This window comes from Perca fluviatilis, chromosome 14, assembly GCF_010015445.1.
Source record: "Perca fluviatilis chromosome 14, GENO_Pfluv_1.0, whole genome shotgun sequence".
Classification (NCBI taxonomy): Eukaryota; Metazoa; Chordata; class Actinopteri; order Perciformes; family Percidae; genus Perca; species Perca fluviatilis.
This window is the reverse complement of record NC_053125.1, coordinates 8,837,007-8,859,141: the sequence shown is the minus strand read 5'-3', so window position 1 is coordinate 8,859,141 and position 22,135 is coordinate 8,837,007. Positions and strand designations below refer to the sequence as shown.

Here is a 22,135-nt window from a genome sequence, read left to right as displayed (position 1 = left end):
ACATTATAACTGAGACCTTGGCCGATAGCAAAACAGTGTTTTTTTCATGGCAACTTTCAGAATCCATAAATGCTATATTATATTCAATTTTGCAATAAATTGCAAAACCTCTGTGGTTAACTGAGCTACAGCCAAAGTCTAAACAACATTTATGTTGTCTAATAGTGTAGTTGGTCAGATTCTTTCCCATTTTCGATAATATTTCTGCCAGCTAAGCTCATTTGTTAAACATGGCACAGGAAGGTTTTCAGTTGACTTTCAGCATTTGTATTGGATGTCCAAGTTTGCCTGATTATGCCTTCTACAGTATATATATATATATATATATATATATATATATATATTACTGTATTTGGTACAGTTTGGCCTTTCTACATCCCAGTCACTCTGAAACCTCTGTTGGCCCTTACCCCTATGTTCTTGTTTTTTGTATTTTTTTATAGTTGGCTTTGTGGTTTTCTGCAGGATGTAACAGTGTTTGCACTCTCACATACTATAGATGCTCTTAAAGATCCCTCCCAGAACAGTGCAGTTGTAACCCTTATTACGAGGTAGTAGTAATAATGTACATAGGTTTAGTAGTCAAGAGTAGTCTTACAGGTTATCGTTAATATTTAATTTGGACCAGAATCAGAAGACGCTAAATTGTTAAGAGCCTGAGAATTGAATGCCAATAAAAAGAATACCACACCAGAATGTATTAAATACACAGGACTGGAACATACATACAAAAACACATTTATGAAAAATAACAAACTAAAATAATAACAAGCACGTAACAAAACCCTTTTTTCCAGTTTCTTTGCGCTCAGTTCGTCCTCGGTTCGACTTGCCTTTGTTGACAAGAGTTCAGTTTTCACCGTTGGGGCCCTTTTTTCAGTTTGTGTTAGGGTTTGTCCTACCACAATGAAGGTGAAGAAGATGATCCTGGCAATTCGTCTAAAGTCAGAGTCACAACCACGGTTGGCTCGCCACCCGGACTGGGAATCTATGAATCTCTGGGGGAACTGGCTACACTCTCCCCCCTTTAACTCATATATGTCCCTGTACATGGCAATGGTTGAACTGTTTTTATATCAGGGTACAGGACAGAGGGATTTGAGTTTTCACCCTCACTTAAAATGTCAGCCACAGCTCTGATCTCCTGACAGGGATATCTGTGCCGGTTTGCTCCTTTTTCTCCTCTTTACTTGCAGTCTCCATTGAGATTGTTGCATCCTCTCTTTTCTCCTCTTGTTCTCCACTTCCAGTGCAGCTCATTTCCTCTTCGCTCTCTGGCATGTCTTAGAACACTGGGAGCTGCTCATTCCAGATATCATCACCGGGTAAGTTTCCTTCTTCCACAGGATTTTTATTGTCAGATGAGTTATTTTCAGCCAAGGCAACTCCTTCAGCAGGTATGACTCTTTCGGTAAGTATGTACTCAGTGTTGCACTGATGGCAGTCAGGCTCATCAAGTATCAGGGGACAGTCTGCAGTACCATTAGACATATCAGGTGGTTGGCCAATTTCAGGAGTACAATTGACATTTTGAGCATTTACAGGACTCAACGGGACAAGGGCCTGGAGGTTCCGTATGCTGTGTATCCTTCACAGTAGAGGTAGTTGGGTCATGCTGCAGTAGATCATCATGGACTGTGGGGTTCTGAGCCTTTGGAGGTTCTCTGAAGCAGTAAACAAGAATGATTTCATCCTCCTCCAAGAAGTGATTTTCTTCTGCAGCGGGATTTGCACGGGTTACTGGCCTGCACCTTGAGGGCTGATGGTCAGGCTCCTGGCTGACCTCTGTATGTAAGCATCCACATGGAAGTAGCAAGTCCCTATGTAGTGTCCTTAAGGGACCATCCTTTTTTTAACTATGTAGACTGGTAGGGTACCTGCTCTCCTTACCACTACATGGACAGTTGACTCCTATTTGTCTGAAATCTTGTGTTTTCCCCGTAGACAGACATTTCTGACCAGTACTCCGTCTCCTGCTTCCAAGTCTGAGGCTGTTACACGCCTGTCATTCCTCGTTTTGTTCTTGAGTGTTATTTTTGCAGCATTATCAGTAGCTATCTTATAGCTTTCTTCAAAACGTGACTTTCGGCTTTGCACATACTCTGAGTGTGATGTGTGCTGACCCTCTTGCACTGGCAATCCAAATGCCAGATCAACCGGCAGGTGAGGCTGATGTCCAAACATTAGTTCGTATGGTGTGAAACCTGTTACCTCATTCCTGGTGCAGTTATAAGCATGGACCAGGGGTTTCACAAAATCACGCCAGCAAGATTTCTCTTGGCCTTGAAGAGTTCCTAGCAATCTAGTAGGGTGTGAGTAAATCACTCAACAGGGTTGCCCCTAGGGTGGTATGGGGTTGTTCTTACTTTATGTATGCCGGCAACTTGACAGAGCTCTTTTATTGTGCGGGATTCGAAATCTGGTCCCTGATCACTATGCAGCTTTTCTGGGATCCCATAGTGCACCATAAAGTTCTCCCACAGACACTTTGCTACTGTGCGGGCCTTTTGGCTAGGTGTCAGCATGGCAACTGCAAACTTGGTAAAGTGATCTGTAATCACAAGTATGTCTTTGGTCCCACTTTTATCAAGATCAAGAGAGAGGAAATCCATACAGAGGAGCTCAAGCGGTCTGGTGGTGTTAATGTTGACCAAAGTTGCAGCTCTCTCAGGTAACGCCTTCCTCCGTATGCACCTGCCAAATGTTTTGACCTTTCTTTCAACATCCAAAGCCATCCTTGGCCAGTAGAATCTGGTCCTTACAAGATCCATTGTGCGGTCAACTCCCATATGACCCATATGATCGTGCAGGCTGGTCAAAACTGTGTCTCTAAGCTCAGCTGGGAGTACAAGTTGATAAGATGTCTGGGACCCTACTTGGCGTCTTCTGTAAAATATGTTGTTGAGAAGTTTGAGGCGATATAGCTCTCTCAGCAAGAGTGGAAGCTCAGGGAGTTCATGCCGCAGAGTGGGGCGTGGTTTGTCTCCCTGCTCTATCTGGGAAATCACATGCTTTATACATTGATCGGTTCTTTGTTTACTCACAATCTCTGCCTCAGTTAGGTGAGGGATGGTTGGTAACCCACCAAGGTAGTTTCCTTGCTCGCAACTGCCAGGTACTGCGTTAGGTGAGATGGCAAGAGTTTCAACTAAGGCAACACTATCTGCACAACTTTGGTCATCATGACTGATACTGTAGATGAGCTGCCTCTCTCATATCGCTTGCACAACAGCTTGGTCTACTGCACTTATGCTTTCCGGATTAGAGAGGTGATCTTGAGTGAACTGTCGTATGCGCTCGCTCTCTTTTTGAGATTTAAGATCATCCATCAGCTTCCCGTGCAGCCTGCAGGACAATCCATCCGCATCACCGTTCTGCTTTCCTGGACGATAGGGGAGTCTGAATGAGAACGTGGACAGTGCTGCCAGCCATGTATAGCTTGTGGCGTCAAGTTTTGCTGAGGTCAGTATGTATGTCAGCGGATTGCTATCAGTGACAACAGTGAATTGGTTGCCGTAAAGATAATCGCTGAACTTTTCAGTCAATGACCACTTGAGTGCCACAAATTCTAATTTGTGCGCTGAATAGCAGCTTTCACTCCGTGACAATCCTCTGCTTGCATAGCCTATGACTCGAAGATGGCCCTCTTGTTCCTGATACAAAACAACACCGAGCCCGGTGGTGCTTGCATCAGTGTGGAGTACATAGGGCTTCTGGGGATCAGCGAAACCCAGAACAGGTGCGGTGGTAAGGCTCTCAACAACCAGGTTGAATGCTTGCTGGCAAGCGGGTGTCCAGCGGTTCCCAAAGAGCTCCTTTGGGTTGTGGTACTGACCTGCTTTCCCTTTTGACTTTGATTTCTTGTGGGGAGGTGGATAGTCGGAGGTTAGATTGTGGAGAGGCTTTACTATGCTGGAGTAGCCCTTAACAAACCTCCTGTAGTACCCAGCAAACCCAAGGAAAGATCTCAACTCTCGTAGGTTTTGAGGGACTGGCCAAGTCTTAAGAGCAGTGATTTTCTCTGGATTGATATGGTAGATAAGGTAGCACACCACATAAAACTGTCAGATGAAACCCCTTTTAAATGGCGTGCACGACCAATACATCAACAAGATATCAAAGCTGTCCGAAAACATACAGGAGCTTCTTGATACAGGAGTTATCAGAGAGTCAGAGTCACCGTTTTCGTCACCTATAGTGGTGGTCAGGAAAAAGAATGGCCAAGTCCGGTTGTGCATTGACTACAGTCGTCTGAATCTTCAGACAGTAAAAGACGCATACTCCCTTCCGAAGCTGGAAGACACATTCTCAGCACTCAACGGATCCCAGTGGTTTTCTGTCCTTGATTTAAAGTCTGGCTTCTACCAAATTGAAGTTGAGGAGGCAGACAAACCTAAGACTGCTTTTGTGTGTTCTCTTGGGTTCTGGGAGTTCAATCGAATGCCTCAGGGAGTGACAAATGCACCGAAACACATTTCAAAGATTAATGGAAAAGTGCATGGGAGACATGCATTTAAAGGATGTGCTAGTCTTTCTCGATGACTTGATTGTCTTCTCAAAGACCCTAGAGGAGCATGAAGCAAGGCTGATGAAGGTGCTCACTCGCCTTAGAGAGTTCGGGTTAAAACTATCCCCTGAAAAGGGTGTCTTCTTCCAGACTTCAGTCCGCTATCTGGGGCATGTGGTCTCCAGTAATGGAGTCGAGAAGAGAAAATCCAGTCTCAGATTGGTCAGCTCACTGCCTCATAGAGTTCACCCATTTGCTCACTTTCAAGTCCATCAAAGATACGAAAATAAAAGTTAACCCTTTTGTGACTTGGTTAGACAGCTAAATAGTGTTTCTCATTATTACGCCTGGCTACACAGTCCTTATCAGGTAATGTACTCAAACGGCAATAATGTTGCTTACTTGAAATTCTACTTCAAATACGACAGGAAAAGAAAAGTATGTATGTGTGCATAAGTATGTATGTGTGTAGGGGTAAAAAACAAACAAAATGTATTGATTGAGCCTCCATGCCTGCTTCTCCAAACTGTAACAGCTCTCCCCTCTGCCTCTAAAAAGTCTGGACTGTAACTAACCCATCCTGCACAAAACCAGCCATAAGAACTTTCTTTAAACGTATATGCACACACACGCCTACACTCAGCAGTAGCCACTTTATACAGAACACTACAAAAACTGATGCAAATTACTCATGCTGTTTATGGCATGTATTTATTGTATTCATCCAAATTAAGACATAATCTAGCAAATAATCGTTGCCATATTATATTTGTGTTAGACAGATTATTATAATTATAATGCATATTTAATAATTATCAGTTCATTGCCAAAGGCATAATCTAGCAAATAATCGTTGCCATATTATATTTGTGTTAGACAGATTATTATAATTATAATGCATATTTAATAATTATCAGTTCATTGCCAAAGGTTTAGCACAACTAAGACCTACTGTATGTTATAATTAGTTTGAACATTATCGTGAAACCACACAATTGATTTATGAATCAATATTGTATCTCTTTAAGACTGGAACCAAACACACCAGCAGTGAGCATGTGCTCACAAGTTTCCTAAATAGGACGTACAGAGTCACATCTGGTTGGCCAATCAAATGCATCCTTGTCTCTGAAGAGTGGAGACAAAATGCAGATTCTTTTCATTCAGCACGACAATTTGAGCACGATGACATCTCCAAAAACTCTCTTTTATCTGACGTGTTTGTTCTTCGGAAAAGTTGGTGAGTTGTCTTTTTTTGTGACTGTAAGTTTGAATTTGTTAAGCCACTACTCATGACATTAGTTCTGATATTCCGTTATGTTTTTCACGTGTTAAAAAGGTGCATTTGCTTTGTCTCTCCTATCACTACAGCTCAGACGACTGATCCAAAATTATCCTCATCTTTTCATCAAGAGAGTGGTTTTGTATCAGCTAAAACTGGGGATAACTTCACTTTGAGATGTTTCTATGAAGGCGATAATGCTTCAAAGTTTTACTGGTATAAGCAAACTCTGGGACAGGAACCACGGCTCATCTCTACTTACTACAAGTTCAAAAATGGAATATTTCATGATGAATTCAAAAACAATTCACGCTTCACATTGGATACTGAAAATGGTAAAAATCACTTGAAGATCACAAATTTGCGCATTTCAGACTCAGCTACCTACTACTGTGCAAGTAATGCATACATTTTTAAATTTGCGGAGGGAACCTTAGTCAATGTAGAAGGTTCAGGTTTTAAGGTCCCAGCTACAGTCCATCAATCAGCATCTGAGAGCATCCAGCCAGGAGGCTCTGTGACTCTGGACTGTACAGTAGACACTGGGACCTGTGATGGAGAACACAGTGTTTACTGGTTCAAGAAGTCGGGAGAATCTCAGCAAGGACTCATTTACACCCACGGAGGCAGGAAACCTAACACACAAACGCACACCTGTGTCTACAAGCTGCCGATGAAGAGTCTGAATCTTTCTCATGCTGGGACCTACTACTGTGCTGTTGCCTCATGTGGACACATTCTGTTTGGAAATGGGACCAAGCTGGAGTTTGAAGGTAAGGAACCTCCTAGTACATGCTGCTCTCATCTAATGGGTAGTAAAGAGTAGAAAGTAGTTTCCCAATTGGAGGGGTTTGTCTTTGGGATTGTAAACTGCTTTCAGGCAAATTTCTGATTCTGGACAAAATAAAATTTACTTTACTAGTTTTGTAACTCACTGCACAAACTTAATAAAAACAGGAAATATACTGAAAAATCTGTTTCTAATGTCCATCTCTCTACAGATGAGGTGTACTCTCCTGGTTTGGTGCATTTCTTGAGCAGTGCTTTAACATTCACCACCATCCTGAGTGTTTTACTGGCTTTCTCATTGTACAAGGTGAACAAGAGAAACAGCTGCCAATCTCCAGGTAACTGCACTTTTTATATCTGGCAGCTTGAGTTCACAGAATTTTGCTTTTAAATGAAATAATGTTTTCTGTATTGTACAACCAGAGAACGAAGCAAGATTTCCATCTCCCTACACAGCGAATGCAGAGGTGTGTACAGTTTTGTTTAACTGTGAAAAAGCCATTCAACCATATTTTATAGTCTCCCTCTGAGTATTACACACTTGGAGTGGCAAAACTAGACTCACAATACATATTTCCATATCACATCTCTACATTGGACAATTATGTGCAATACTGTTTTCTACTACTCTTGTATACTGAACATTGTATAGCAACATAAACTTCATTTGACTTGCTTAATTTTTTTTTTTCTGCACTTTAGCTATGTAACTTTATATTCTTATTGACTGATTCTTAGTCTTATTTATGCCTTAAATTTGACTAGGAGCAACAGTAACTAAACAATTTCCCTGAGAGGATCAATAAAGTATTCTGATAGCGCCACAATTACCTGTCTTGTCAATACAATTTCTGTTAGGAACCATATTGTGATAGATCTACCTTTTATATTTTTTTTTTACCAGGGTTACCAAGATGCAGACAACCTCCATTATGCTGCTTTAAGTGTCAACCTGCCCAACAGATCGAGAAGGCAGAGGAACAACACCAACGACGAATGTGTGTACTCCAGTGTTAAACAATAGAGCTGGAGAGGTTTCATTTGCATTGTGTGAGTGAAATCTTAGGATATGTAATGTAGATTTAGATATAGATCTTGAGAGAACAAGTTTTATTAAGATGCAGATTCTTTGCTGTTTTGCATTTTTCCAGTACAGTTAGGACAGGTTCATTGCTTGCCTTAAAAAGCTCATCTTGCGCTTCTCATTTGTCTCTCAATGCTTTAATGTGTATTTTGCATTTCCATGTACATTTTGTGCCTATAATGATCAAATAAATCTTATTTCTACATGAAACACTTTAACCTTGACACTTTGTGTGTATGTGTGATCAATCACTAGTTAGCGTGGCACCATGCCATTTTGCCATACTGTATCATTTAAGTACTTTTAGTTGCTTTGCAATACATTTCTTTTATTGACCTATCTTGCACTTTCACCATTCAATGAAGCTTGAAATGTGTGGTCTCATGTTGTAATTTTTGTATGTCATGAGTGGAGGGGGGCTTACATGGGTAATATCCAGTAAATCTTTTAATCTGGAAAGAACTTTGTGGTGAATGCTTGAAAAGTGCTATGTAAAATATTATTATTATTATTATTATTATTATTATTATTATTATTATGTGAACTGGAGAAAGCATGTGACTGACCTCAGCCATCTCTGGCATAACAGAAACAATTCTGCACTTTTAACTGATTTGTGGACACACATTTGGTGCATATATGAGACAAGCTGGAGCTCTCTGGCCCAAAGGGTGTTTCCTGGAGCTTTTCTACAGCCCATGGTACAACGTACATGATTCTCATTAAAGACAATTCTGCAAAAAAAAAAGAATAAAAAAAAAAAGAGATCAATTCAAATTCCCCCCACAAAAATATCTTGTTCGTTCATAGTCTTGCTGTCTTCTTCCTCCTCTCCCTTCCAGATCTTTACTCTATTTATTCTGCCACATTGACATCACTAGCTGCGGCTAGCAGAGATAGAAAAAGATTCCCATTTTTACGACATGCATTCAGACCCCAAGACGACTCAAGGAAGATGGTTGAATGAGTGAAGAGTTGTTTGTCCGAGGATTCAAAATACTGTGCACAGTCAATATAGCACTATAGCCATTCATTAAGCATTAAATTACAATAAATATAGACTTTGGCCAATGGGAGGCATCCATGTTTGTTTACTTCATGAGACATGAACAGTTACTGAATGAGAAACCTATAACGGTAACTTAGAAATGGCACAAATGCAGCATATGTCTTTTCAGTTCATCTTATTCTCCCATTTCAAAATCATCTCCTCCTTTTTTTGACATCCGTTACTGCCCTCCAAAAATATTTGTCATCACCACCATATCTCTAGACCTGGGGTCCATTTCAGGAAGGAGGTTTAACAAACTCTTGAGTCTAACCCTGATTTCGGAGTTGATTTACCCTGAGATGGGAAACACTGAGTTTTCGGTTCCAGAAGAGCTGATTTGAGTTGATTCACTCAGAGTTAAAGTGATGGTTTGGAGTAATTCACCCTAGGGTCCTTTGCACCATGACCTCGAGCCAAACACCCCCCCAGAAGCTTTTTTCACCTGGGTCTAACATTGGGCGAGTTAGCGTAGAGTAGCGTTAGCCGCTGAATAGCTTAGCGCGGGGCTAATGGACCCACGTTTGTATCTCTTAAATGACCCCACTAATAATGCCCGAAATGATACCAAAGGTCTACACTAGTATATATAGGTTATGCACTCATAAAACGATGGATTGGAAAGTTTGTAAGTACACCAGAAGTTTATGTAAATAACACTTGCCTGCTGGCTTCTGCTCTCTGCTGTTGTTGTTGCTGCTGTGAGACGAGTGCTTAGGGACATCTACAAATTACAACACCGAAAAGAGATGCAACAAAAAATATTTTTAATTATTAACTTTTTTTTAAAGTAAGTGCTGTAATATAACTAGCAGGAGACAAGTAATAATTGAGGTAAGTTTGGAGACATTACATTATTTAATCATTAAATTAATACATATTTTTGTTGTATCTCTTTTCGGTGTAGTAATTTATAGACGGCCCTAAGCACTCATCTAACTGCAGGTAGCAGCAGCAGCAGCAACAGAGAGCAGAAGAGAGCAGGCAAGTGTTCATAAACTTCTGGTGTACTTACAAACTTTCCAATCCATCGTTTTATGAGTGCATAACCTATATATACTAGTGTAGACCTTTGGTATCATTTCGGGCATTATTAGTGGGGTCATTTAAGAGATACAAACGTGGGTCCATTAGCCCCGCGCTAAGCTACTCAGCGGCTAACGCTACTCTACGCTAACTCGCCCAGTGTTAGACCCAGGTGAAAAAAGCTTCTAGGGGGGTGTTTGGCTCGAGGTCATGGTGCAAAGGACCCTAGGGTGAGTTACTCCGAACCATCACTTTAAGCGCGTGCACCACGGTCGGCGGAAATACTCATGCGCACATACAGTGAGCACATACAGCGAGTTTAAATATATATTTAGTTTTTTAAAAAAGCAATACAGCGGCTGCTGTAAAATAGCGAGAATTGGTGCGGGAGCCGAGTCAATGCGTAAGCTCTAATATAGTGTATTTATTTCATATTTAATCACAGGTAACCTATAATATTACTGGTGAAAACTGGAATGGTAGTAGGCTACACCTATAATTTCATTTAGGTGCAATCCTGCGGGCAAAAAAGTAAACTACTACTAATCCCATTCTGAGGTTATTATGATTATTATGTAAATTATGATTTACAATCATTTATTTATTTTTCTTACTGGTTTGTGTCCAGGGAACATTTAAAACACGTTTCAGAGTGTGTCACATTCTTCTGACGGCGCTTTGCTATACAGTGGCTTTACTAATATACATCATCAATGTTGTGAAGAAAACTGCCATTCGGAAAAATACATAATGTGACACAAAGAATCTGCTGGGATGTAGAGCATGTCCACGATGGGTGACGTTAGTGATATGAGGATGGATACGGTTATGTAGGCTACATAACTGATAGACTGGGAAGAAAAACGATACCGCTCAAATAGGAAGTTATCTGGAAATGAAAATGCATCTATAGTCGGGGCCTCAATATCATCTCCCGACGTATGTTTAACTCCCTGCAAAGTAATGCAGCTTCTTCATCAACGGGATCGTCGACAAAAGGAAATTCCATGTTTGGAACAAAAACGTTTTATAGTCTGCCTAACAGTTAATAAACCAACCCTGTTTTTTTATTCATGCAGATAACAAATTGCAAAAAATGCGCCTGATACTTCAATACAATTGAAGAAAACCTGCTCCCGACCAGGTTAGGTTCACAGGCTCAGTTACCATAGTAACTGACTCTGACGTTAAGTTACCTCTCTTTCTGAAACAGGCTGGAGTTACCCCCCCTCTCTCAGGTTTGATTAACTTCCCTTTCTGAATCAGAAAACCCAGAGCTTCCCCTCATCTCAGGGTTAACAAACTCAGAATTTTCACTAAACCGGCTTTCTGAAACTGACCCCTGCTATGCCTCTATTTCTTTTTGGACTAGACAGCAGTCCGTTGGCAGCACTGGGGAAAAGCCAAACGGCCTGATAGTTAGCATCTGTTCACAACACTTGAGGCTCTACGAGTTACGGTCTACCTTCCAGTCATTACTCAGGGACCCGTTGACCTCTACCTCTTTACTTTTTAAGCTTTTAGTGCAGCAGGCGTTGTGGTTTTCGACAGAATGTAGGAGTCTTTGCGCTCTGACATGCAATAGATAGAAATACCACACTTCTGAAAACAGTTCATAATCAAAGAATACTACTTAAATAAAATACTACTGACACTGAGTGAAATAATTACTAATAGAATATAATATACCACATTATCAAAATATTGAACAGGATAAACCGAAAACATCAGTCACTTTAAAGTCCAAAGCCTGTCCAACTTTACCTTAGTGGTTTCTATTTGCTTTCACTTCACTTCTGGCAAACCCCTAGTACAATGGAGGTCAGTCTTAGTTTTCCACTTCAGGTTATTGCTAACGTGTGTTCCAAGAAATTTAAAAGAGTCAGTCACACCTCAGTGCGTAACTGGGTTTCATCATTGTAGGAGATGAGGCATACAATGGTTGTGTCATCTGCATATAATCACAACTAACATCTAAATATTCAAATAACCTGCGAGAAACAACAATCCCATTACTTTGCAAATGCATGCTTGTGTCTGACGAGTGGGGGGAAAAAAACAGGGTTATTTGAAAAACAATGACATCCCCAAACTTTATGTATCTGACATGTATCTTTTACAGAGTATGGTCACTCCTCATACAAATGGTTCAAATATTTTTTCTCAATTACTGATTGATATGTCACATAAAAGTAATTGTGCATTTGGTTTGTCTCTCATTTCACACCAGCTCAGTCAAATAATCCAAAATTGTCATTCATCATCAAGAGAGAGTGGGTTTGTATCAGCTAATGTGAGTGAAAGCTTGCTGGGTTTTTATTAAAATGTTGATATATGTGCACATCTTTTAATGTGTATTTTCACTATATTTGTTCAATTTGCATTTGTACTTGTAAGTGATAATGTCATCCATTAAAATCTGGCAATTAATAATGCCCTGTTGTAATATATGATCAGTTTATTGCCAAATGTTTAGCACGATTAAGCACTATTGTATGCTATTAGTGTTAACATTATCATAAAACCAAACAATGATTTATGAATTAATATCTTTAGGACTGTAACCAAAGACACCATGAATGGTAAACCTGTATTTCTACAGTGGCAGTGACCATGTGATCAAGTTTCCTAAATAGGACGTACAGACTCACTTCTGGTTGGCCAATCAAATGCATCTTTGTCTCTGAAGAGTGGAGACAAAACGCAGATTCTTTCCATTCAGCACGACAATTTGAACACAATGACATCTCCAAAGTTTCTCTTCTATCTGACACGTTTGTTCTTCAGAAAAGTTGGTAAGTTGCACTTTTTGAGACTGCAAGTTTCTCTATTTTTCACTTGTTAATAGGGTGCATTTGCTTTGTCTCTCCTATCACTACAGCTCAGACGACTGATCCAAAATTCTCCTCATCTCTTCATCAAGTGAATGCTTTTGTAGCAACTAAAACTGGGCATAACTTTACTTTGCAATGTTTCTATGAAGGCAATGCTGCTGAAAGGTTTTACTGGTATAAGCAAACTCTGGGACAGGAACCACGGCTCATCTCTACTTTCTACAAGTATAAAACAAATGAAATATTTCATGATGAATTCAAGAACAATCCACGCTTTAAACTGGATACTAAAACAGGTAAAAATCACTTGAAGATAACAGATCTGCAAATTTCTGACTCTGCTACTTACTACTGCGCAAGAAGCTCTTCATACAAGTTAGAATTTTGCAAGGGCGCTACAGTCAATGTAAAGGGTTCAGGTTTGAAGATCCCAGCTACGGTCCATCAGTCAGCATCTGAGAGCATCCAGCCAGGAGGCTCTGTGACTCTCAACTGTACATTACACACTGGGACCTGTAATGGAGAACACAGTGTTTACTGGTTCAAGAACTTGGAAGAGTCTCAGCCAGGACTCATTTACACCCATGGAGGCAGGAATGATCAGTGTGAGAGGAAACCAGACACACACACACGTTCTGTTTGGAAACATTTTGATTACATTTTGTCCATGAATATCTGTTGAAAATTAAAATGCAATCTATCCAATAGTTAGTCTGAACCAAAGTGGTGGATCGCCCAAATGAAATACAAACTGACTGCCATCCTTAGAGCCATACTGCTAGCATGGCTAAAATCAATTCCTCCCTTTTCACTGCTGCATTATCATGGAGACTTTGGCCCATAGCAATAGGGCCTGTGGGCACAACAGTGTTGCTTCATGACAACTTTAAGAATCCATTAATGTTATATTATATTCAGACTCTCCAAACCCATAAAGGATTTATTAGATTATCACGCCATTGTTTTATTGACTAGCCAATGCATAATCTCTTAACCTTCCACATACTTCTGCCCTATGTAGACTCCAGTACATGTATACAGTATAGTAATTTTTGTTCAACATTTTTGTTCAACATGCCTTAGATTTTCTCATTGGGTGCAATATGGATTTCAGTGTCTAAAGCATTGTGTCATCTGGCACCACGTATAAACGGCCAAGAAGGAAAAGAAAGATTTGCATGTGGTTTTCTTAGACCTTGCCAATGCCTTCGGGTCAGTGCCTCATGAGGTGCTGTGAGAAGCCTTCAACTTCGTCCAAGTCCCAGAGGGCATCACAAAGCTGGTCAAAGGCTATTTCCAGGACCTCCAGTTTTGTGTTACAACTCAGGCTAGTACAACCGCCTGGCAGCACTTGGAGATAGGGATAATGGCGGGCTGCACCATCTCCCCACTGGTCTTCACCATGGCAATGGAGTTAATAATTCAAGCATCTCGATGGGTGGTCGGAGGGGAACGCCTGAAGAGCGGGCTGCGGCTTCCTCCAATCAGGGTGTATATGGATGACATGACTACCATAACAACGACTAACGCATGCACCAAACGCCTGCTGTACAAACTCCAGGGAAACATCAGATGGGCCCGAATGGAGATTAAACCCAGCAAATCCTGCAGCATCTCCATTGTCAAGGGCCAGAGTGCAAATGAGAGGTTCCACATCAATGACAAGCCGATACCAACGACCCTGGAGAAGCCCATAAAAAGCCTTGATCGGTTGTACAACCCAGATCTCAAAGACTCTGAACAGGTGGAACAACTCAAGCAGGATACCATCAGTGGCCTGAAGCAGATCAACAGCACTGTTCTCCCAAGGAAGCTGAAGCTCTGATGCTTTCAGTTCGGACTGCTGCCCCGCCTCATGTGACCTATTTCCACCTATGAGGTTACTCTATCTATATTATAGTGGAGCTGACAGTCCCTTGGGAGGAAGCCATCGATGAGGCGTTTGAAAGGAAAAGGTTGTGATATGCAAACTTGGCTGCGGAAGCAGGGAACTGGGGCGCGAATCCGGAATATAGTTAACTAAATACTACTGAAAGTGGAGTGAAAGAATTACTAGTAGCTAGCCATCGAAAAGATATAACGGGATGTAATGGTCAAAGAAAAAGACACATTTAAGAAAATATATTTTCAAAAATATTGAACAGGATAAACAGATGAGAAGTGACCTCATGGAGCCACAGTACAACACACACCCTGGTCTGATCAGCCTGCGGTGGGCCAGCCTCTGGTGAGGGTGTATTGTGTTAAAAGGCTGAAACACCCAATGGGGCCGGGGTGCTTAACTGATGTGTCGTATTGGAGGCATCAGGTGGTTCATCCCCCAATCCAATCCCACCCAAGAGACATCTCCAACAACAGCGCTTGTGCTGAATTATCAAGGGATTCTAACATCTAGTCCTAGTAAGCATACTGTGCCACCAATTGCCATCAATTTTGCAATAAATAGCAAAACCCCTGTGGTTAACTGAGCTACAGCCAAAGTCTAAACAACATTTATGTCAACCAATAGTGTAGTTGGTCAGATTCTTTCCCATTTTCAATATATTTCTGCCAGCTATGTGCATCATCATTTGTTAAACATGGCACAGTAAGGTTTTCAATTGACTTGTATTGGATGGCCAAGTTTGCTTAATTATGCCTTGTACAGTATATATTACTGCATTTGTTACAGTTTGGCCTTTCTACATCCCAGTCACTCCGAAACCTGTTGGCCCTTACCCCTATGTTCTTGTTATTTTTTCTTTTATAGTGCAATTGGCTTTGTGGTTTTCTACAGGACGTAACAGTGTTTGCACTCTCACATACTATAGATGCTCTTAAAGACAGAGACCACTCAAACATCCCTCCCAGAACAGTGCAGTCCTTATCAGGTAATGTACTCAAACGGCAATAATGTTACTTACTTGAAATTCTACTTCAAATACGACAGGAAAATAAAAGTATGTATGTATGTATGTATGTATGTATGTATGTATGTATGTATGTATGTATGTAAAAAAAACAAAATTTATTGATTGAGCCTCCATGACTTCTTCTCCAGACTGTAACAGCTCTGCCCTCTGCCTCCAAAAAGTCTGGACTGTAATTAACCCATCCTGCACAAAACCAGCCATAAGAACTTTTTTTAAACAAACATATGCACACACATGCCTACACTCAGCAGTAGCCACTTTATACAGAACACTACAAAAACTGATTATGAATCAATATTGTATCTCTTTAAGACTGGAACCAAATACACCAGCAGTGAGCATGTGATCGCAAGTTTCCTAAATAGGACGTACAGAGTCACTTCTGGTTGGCCAATCAAATGCATCCTTGTCTCTGAAGAGTGGAGACAAAATGCAGATTCTTTTCATTCAGCACGACAATTTGAGCATGATGACATCTCCAAAAACTCTCTTCTATCTGACGTGTTTGTTCTTCGGAAAAGTTGGTGAGTTGTCTTTTTTTGGGACTGTAAGTTTGAATTTGTTAAGCCACTACTCATGACATTAGTTCTGATATTCCGTTATGTTTTTCACGTGTTAATAAAGGTGCATTTGCTTTGTCTCTCCTATCACTACAGCTCAGACGACTGATCCAAATCTCTCCTCATCTTTTCATCAAGAGAGTGGTTTTGTATCAGCTAAAACTGGGGATAACTTCACTTTGAGATGTTTCTATGAAGGCAATGTTGCTTCACGGTTTCACTGGTATAAGCAAACTCTGGGACAGAAACCACGGCTCATCTCTACTTATTACAAGTATGAAAAAAATGGAACATTTCATGATGAATTCGAAAACAATCCACGCTTCACATTGGATACTGAAACAGGTAAATATAACTTGAAGATCACAGATTTGCGCGTTTCAGACTCCGCTACCTACTACTGTGCAAGTAATAAATTAATAATTGAATTTGCGGAGGGAACCTTAGTCGATGTAGAAGGTTCAGGTTTGAAGATCCCAGCTACAGTCCATCAGTCAGCATCTGAGAGCATCCAGCCAGGAGGCTCTGTGACTCTGGACTGTACAGTACACACTGGGACCTGTGGTAGAGAACACAGTGTTTACTGGTTCAAGAAGTCGGAAGAATCTCAGCCAGGACTCATTTACACCCATGGAGGCAGGAATGATCAGTGTGAGAGGAAACCCAACACACAAACACACACCTGTGTCTACAAGCTGCCGATGAAGAGTCTGAATCTTTCTCATGCTGGGACCTACTACTGTGCTGTTGCCTCATGTGGACACATTCTGTTTGGAAATGGGACCAAGCTGGAGTTTGAAGGTAAGGAACTTCCTAGTACATGCTGTCTCATCTGATGGGTAGTAAAGAGTAGAAAGTAGTTTCCAAATTTGAGGGGTTTGTCTTTGGGATTGTAAACTGCTTTCAGGCAAATTTCAGATTCTGGACAATATAAAATTGACTTGACTAGTTTTGTAACTCACTGCCCAAACTTGGGATAAAAATAGCAAATATACAGAACAATCTGTTGTGGCGTCTCTCTCTCTACAGATCAGTTGGTGTATTTCTTGAGCGGTGCTTTAACATTCACCACCATCCTGAGTGTTTTACTGGCTTTCTCATTGTACAAGGTGAACAAGAGAAAGAGCTGCCAATCTGCAGGTAACTGCACTTTTTAAACATGGCAGCTTGAGTTCACAGAATTTTGCTTTTAAATAAAATAATGTTTTTTGTGTTGTATAACCAGATAACCAAGCAAGATTTCCATCTTCCTACACAGCGAATGCAGAGGTGTGTACAGTTTTGTTTAACCTAGACTCACAATACATATTTCCATATCACATCTCTACATTCTTAAATACTCTTGGACAATTTTGTGCATTACTGTTTTCTACTACTACTGTATACTGTACATTTTATAGCAACATAAACTTCATTTTACTTGCTTAATTTTTTTATTTCTGCACTTTAGATATGTAACTTTATACTCTTATTGGCTGACTCTTAGTCTTATTTATGCCTTAAATTTGACTAGGAGCAACAGTAACTAAACAATTTCCCTGAGAGGATCACTAAAGTATTCTGATAGCGCCACAATTACTTGTTTTGTCAATATAATTTCTGTTAGGAACCATATTGTGATAGATCTACCTTTTATATATATTTTTTACAAGGGTTACCAAGATGCAGACAACCTCCATTATGCTGCTTTAAGTGTCAACCTGCCCAACAGATCGAGAAGGCAGAGGAACAACACCAACGATGAATGTGTGTACTCCAGTGTTAAACAATAGAGCTGGACAGGTTTCATTTGCATTGTGTGAGTGAAATCTTAGGATGTGTAATGTAGATTTAGATATAGATCTTGAAATAACAAGTTTTATTTAGATGCAGATTCTTTGTTGTTTTGCATTTTTCCAGTACAGTTAGGACAGGTTCATTGCTTGCCTTATAAAGCTCCTCTTGGGCTTCTCATCTGTGTCTTTTTCTTAATGCTTTAATGTGTATTGTGCATTTCCATGTACATTTTGTGCCTATAATGATCAAATAAATCTTATTTCTACATGAAACACTTTAACCTTGACACTTTGTGTGTATGTGTGATCAATCAGTTAGCGTGGCACCATGCCATTTTGCCATACTGTATCATTTAAGTACTTTTAGTTGCTTTTCAATACATTTCTTTTATTGACCTTCTATCTTGCACTTTCACCATTCAGTGAACTGTGGCTTGAAATGTGTGGTCTCATGTTGTAATATGTTGTATGTCATGGGTGGAGGGGGGCTTACATGGGTTTCTGATTCCTAATTAATATCCAGTAAATCTTTTGATCAGGAAAGCACTTTGTGGTCAATGCTTGAAAAGTGCTATGTAAAATGGTATTATTAAAATTATTATTATTATTATTATTATTATTATTATTATTATTATTATTATTATGTGAACTGGAGAAAGCATGTGACTGACTTCATCCATCCCTGGCATAACAGAAACAATTTTGCACTTTTAACTGATTTGTGGACACACATTTGGTGCATATATATGACAATAAGCTTGACACAAAAAAAAAAAAAAAAGCACTCCCGCCCAAAGGGGGGGTCCCGGGGGTTTTCCCCCCCCCTTTTATTTACTTTTTTTTTTTCTTAAAAAAAAAAAAACACCCAAAAAAAAAAGATCAATTCAATTTCCCCCCACAAAAATATCTTGTTCGTTCACAGTCTTGCTGTCTTCTTCCTCCTCTCCCTTCCAGATCTTTACTCTATTTATTCTGCCACACTGACATCACGAGGCGGCTGGCAGAGACAGAAAAAGATTCCCATTTTTACGACTTGCATTCAGACTGTCAGTACCCGATCCGTTCCACCTGCACAATCCGTTCTGCGCATGTGCAAGATGACACGTATGCCATGACGTAGGCGCAGATGATAATGCTGCGTTCATGCCATTCAGTCTAAAATAACGTTAAGTCAAACATAATGGGAGAAGCAGCTACAGCTAAATTAAGACTTTACAGTAATAACAATAAAGACAAGAATTGACTGATTGTATTTTAAATGAGCACAAGTAAAGTAGAACTGACGTAACAGCTGTTATATATGTTAATGTTTATTTTCAAGTTTTATTTTGAGGGTCTTTTAAAGTTTACATGCTGTCTCAGCTAGCGGTTTGCCGAATTAGCTGTTAGCTAAACTAACGTTAGCTTAACTGTGGAGGCTAACGGCAGACCGCTGCAATCAGCTAGCGGTTAGCCAAATTCACCGTTAGCTAAACTAACGTTAGCTTCCCGGTGGAGGATAACGGCAGACCGCTATAATCACCTAGCGGTCCGCCGAATTAGCTATTAGCTAACTAACGTTAGCTGGAGGCTAGCGTGTGAACATCTTGCGCATGCGCAGAACGGCTCTTGCAGGTGGAAGCGGTGCCGTTATTCCGAGGTGGTGGTGGCATGAACGCAGCGTTATCATCTGCGCCTACGTCATGGCATACGTGTCATCTTGCACATTCGCAGAACGGATCGTGCCGGTGGAACGGATCGGGTACTGACACAGACCACTCAAGGAAGATGGCTGAATGAGTGAAGAGTTGTTTGTCCGAGGATTCAAAATACTGTGCACGGTCAATATAGCACTATAGCCATTCAGTAAGCATTAAATTACATTAAATATAGACTTTGGCCGATGTGAGGCATCCATGTTTGTTTACTTTATATCATACTGGAGGTTTCAGAGAAATAGGAGTCATGAGACATGAACGGTTACTGAATGAGAAACCTGTAACGGTAATTTAGAAATGGCACAAACACAGCATATGTCTTCCCAGGTCGTCTTATTGTCCTATTTCAAAATCATCTCCTTTTTCTGACATCCATTACTGCCCTCCACAAATCTTTGTCATCACCATCATATCTCTAGACCTGGGGTCCATTTCAGGAAGGAGGTTTAACAATCTCTGAGTCTAACCCTGATCTCTGAGTTGATTTACCCGGAGATGGGAATCACTGAGTTTTCGGGTTCCAGAACAGCTGATTTGAGTTGGTTCAATCAACTTGGACTAGGTTCGCTCAGAGTTAAGCACGTGCACCATCACAATAAAAAGGCAGCATGAATGGAGCCATGATACTACGATTCACCATGGTTACAACCACAAACAAACTGGTCGGCGGAAATGCTCATGCGCACACACAGCAAGTTTGAATATACATTTAGTTAAAAAAATTTAAAAAAAGCAACACAGCAGCTGCTGTAAAATAGCGAGAATTGGTGTGGGAGAAAATTGCTGCTCGAGTCAATGCGTAAACTCTAATATAGTGTATTAATTTCACATTTAATCACAGGTAACTTATAATATTACTGGTGAAAACTGGAATGGTAGTAGGCTACACCTATAATTTCATTTAGGTGCAATCCTGCGGACAAAAAAGTAAACCACTACTAATCCAATTCTGAGGTTGCAGCACCATCATTAACATAATTATGATTTACAATCATTTATTTCCTTTTAGTCTCTTACGGGTTTGTGTCCAGGGAACTCTACACAAACTTTAAAACACGTTTCAGAGCGAGTCACATTCTTCTGACGGCGCTTTGCTATACAGTGGCTTTACTAATATGCTTCATCAATGTTGTAAAGAAAACACACAAGCCATTTGCAAAAATACATAATGCGACACAAAGAATCTGTTGGGATGTAGAGCGTGTCCACAATGGGTGACGTTACCCCACAGTCACATTAGCTACAAGAGACAGAGACAAAGCGACAGGCTGCCATTCATTTTCAATGGGAGTGGCCGTTTGCCAGCGACAAGCGACGAGCTTGCCGCTGCCACGAGCAAGGCGGGGCCAAAATAGACAAGAAGTCTATTTTATGCAAATGATGAGCGATGCGACAAAGCGACTGCCAATCGGAGCGTGACGTACGTCAGTGGCTCGAGTCGAAGAAAATAATTCAAGATGGCGGAAAACGCTTCAGGACATCGTATTTCTGTATATATCTGATATGTTTGGCATTTTATCTCATATATTTTGTTACTTTTATCGAGAAATAAATACTTTTAAATCCAAAAACATCGTTCTTGTGACTTAACAATACCTCTGAAGTAACTTTTAAGACGTGCTTGAAGGTAGCACCGGAGAATTTCTGTTTACTGTTGCCAAGCAACCAGGAGTAGGCTAGGCATGCCCAGGAGCACCCACAAGCGAGTGCATGTCGCTCTCTTTTGTAGCTAATGTGACTGTGGGGTTAGGGATATGAGGATGGATAAGGTTATGTAGGCTACATAACTGATCGACTGGGAAGAAATACGATACCGCTCAAATAGGTAGTTATCTGGAAATGAAAATGCATCTATAGTCGGGGCCTCAATATCATCTCCCGACGTATGTTTAACTCCCTGCGAAGAAATAGAGCTTCTTCATCAACAGGATCGTCAACAAAAGGAAATGCCGTGTTTGGAACAAAAACGTTTTATAGTCTGCCTAACAGTTAATAAACCAACCCGTTTTTGTATTCATGCAGATAACAAATTGCACTAAAATGCGCCTGATACAGAATGAATGAATTAAATGAAAGCACGCTGTGTCAGAGGGAGGAGACCTCGAGAGAAACTAAGTTGCTTGAAGAAAACCTGCTCCCGACCAGGTTAAGGTTCACAGGCTCAGTTACCATAGTAACTGACTCTGAGGTTAAGTTACCTCTTTATCTGAAATGGGCTGGAATTACCCCCCTCTCTCAGGTTTGATTAACTTCCCTTTCTGAAACAGAAAACCCAGAGTTTCCCCTCATCTCAAGGTTAACAAACTCAGAATTTTCACTAAACCGACTTTCTGAAACGGACCCCTGCTAGGCCTCCATTTCTTTTTTGACGTGTCAGCAGTCCTTTGGCAGCACTGGGGAAAAGCCAAATGGCCTGATAGTTAGCATCTGTTCACAACACTTTAGGCTCTACGAGTTACTCTCTACCTTCCAGTCATTACTCAGGGACACGTTGACCTCTACCTCTTTACTTTTTGCAGTGCAGCAGGCTGTGTGGTTTTCGACAGGATGTAGTGGTCTTTGCGCTCTCACATGCAATAGATAGAAATACCACACTTCTGAAAACAGTTTTTTAATCATAG

At 40.6% G+C, this 22,135-nt stretch overlaps 3 protein-coding genes across 3 annotated transcripts; all 3 read left to right on the top strand.

Moving 5' to 3' along the window:
- The first annotated feature begins 5,692 nt into the window (after positions 1-5,692).
- Positions 5,693-7,732, top strand: LOC120572421. The gene is made up of 5 exons (XM_039821715.1): positions 5,693-5,747; positions 5,879-6,562; positions 6,791-6,916; positions 7,002-7,045; positions 7,483-7,732. Exons 1-5 carry the CDS (start codon positions 5,693-5,695, stop codon positions 7,600-7,602), a joined length of 1,029 nt encoding a protein of 342 aa, XP_039677649.1. The 3' UTR covers positions 7,603-7,732.
- Positions 7,733-12,476: 4,744 nt separating this feature from the next.
- Positions 12,477-14,395, top strand: LOC120573558. Its single transcript, XM_039823348.1, has 3 exons — positions 12,477-12,531; positions 12,618-13,202; positions 13,812-14,395. The coding sequence occupies exons 1-3, from the start codon at positions 12,477-12,479 to the stop codon at positions 14,393-14,395; spliced, it is 1,224 nt and encodes a 407-aa protein (XP_039679282.1).
- A 1,461-nt stretch (positions 14,396-15,856) lies between these two features.
- On the top strand, positions 15,857-18,090 carry LOC120572418 (immunoglobulin kappa light chain-like). The gene is made up of 5 exons (XM_039821713.1): positions 15,857-16,006; positions 16,139-16,843; positions 17,072-17,182; positions 17,268-17,311; positions 17,695-18,090. Exons 1-5 carry the CDS (start codon positions 15,913-15,915, stop codon positions 17,812-17,814), a joined length of 1,074 nt encoding a protein of 357 aa, XP_039677647.1. The 5' UTR covers positions 15,857-15,912; the 3' UTR covers positions 17,815-18,090.
- The last annotated feature ends 4,045 nt before the right edge of the window (positions 18,091-22,135 follow it).

Bases quoted from the DNA above. Each gene is read 5' to 3' on its own strand.
- LOC120573558 (XM_039823348.1), top strand. From the start codon at position 12,477: ATGACATCTCCAAAGTTTCTCTTCTATCTGACACGTTTGTTCTTCAGA. The intron at 12,532-12,617 runs GTAAGTTGCACT...CTATCACTACAG, and splicing joins TTTGTTCTTCAGAAAAGTTG to CTCAGACGACTGATCCAAAA. The intron at 13,203-13,811 runs GTTCTGTTTGGA...TGCTGTGAGAAG, and splicing joins GAAACCAGACACACACACAC to CCTTCAACTTCGTCCAAGTC.
- LOC120572418 (XM_039821713.1), top strand. From the start codon at position 15,913: ATGCAGATTCTTTTCATTCAGCACGACAATTTGAGCATGATGACATCT. The intron at 17,183-17,267 runs GTAACTGCACTT...TTGTATAACCAG, and splicing joins AAAGAGCTGCCAATCTGCAG to ATAACCAAGCAAGATTTCCA. The intron at 17,312-17,694 runs GTGTGTACAGTT...ATTTTTTACAAG, and splicing joins CCTACACAGCGAATGCAGAG to GGTTACCAAGATGCAGACAA.
- LOC120572421 (XM_039821715.1), top strand. From the start codon at position 5,693: ATGACATCTCCAAAAACTCTCTTTTATCTGACGTGTTTGTTCTTCGGA. The intron at 6,563-6,790 runs GTAAGGAACCTC...ATCTCTCTACAG, and splicing joins GACCAAGCTGGAGTTTGAAG to ATGAGGTGTACTCTCCTGGT. The intron at 7,046-7,482 runs GTGTGTACAGTT...TTTTTTTACCAG, and splicing joins CCTACACAGCGAATGCAGAG to GGTTACCAAGATGCAGACAA.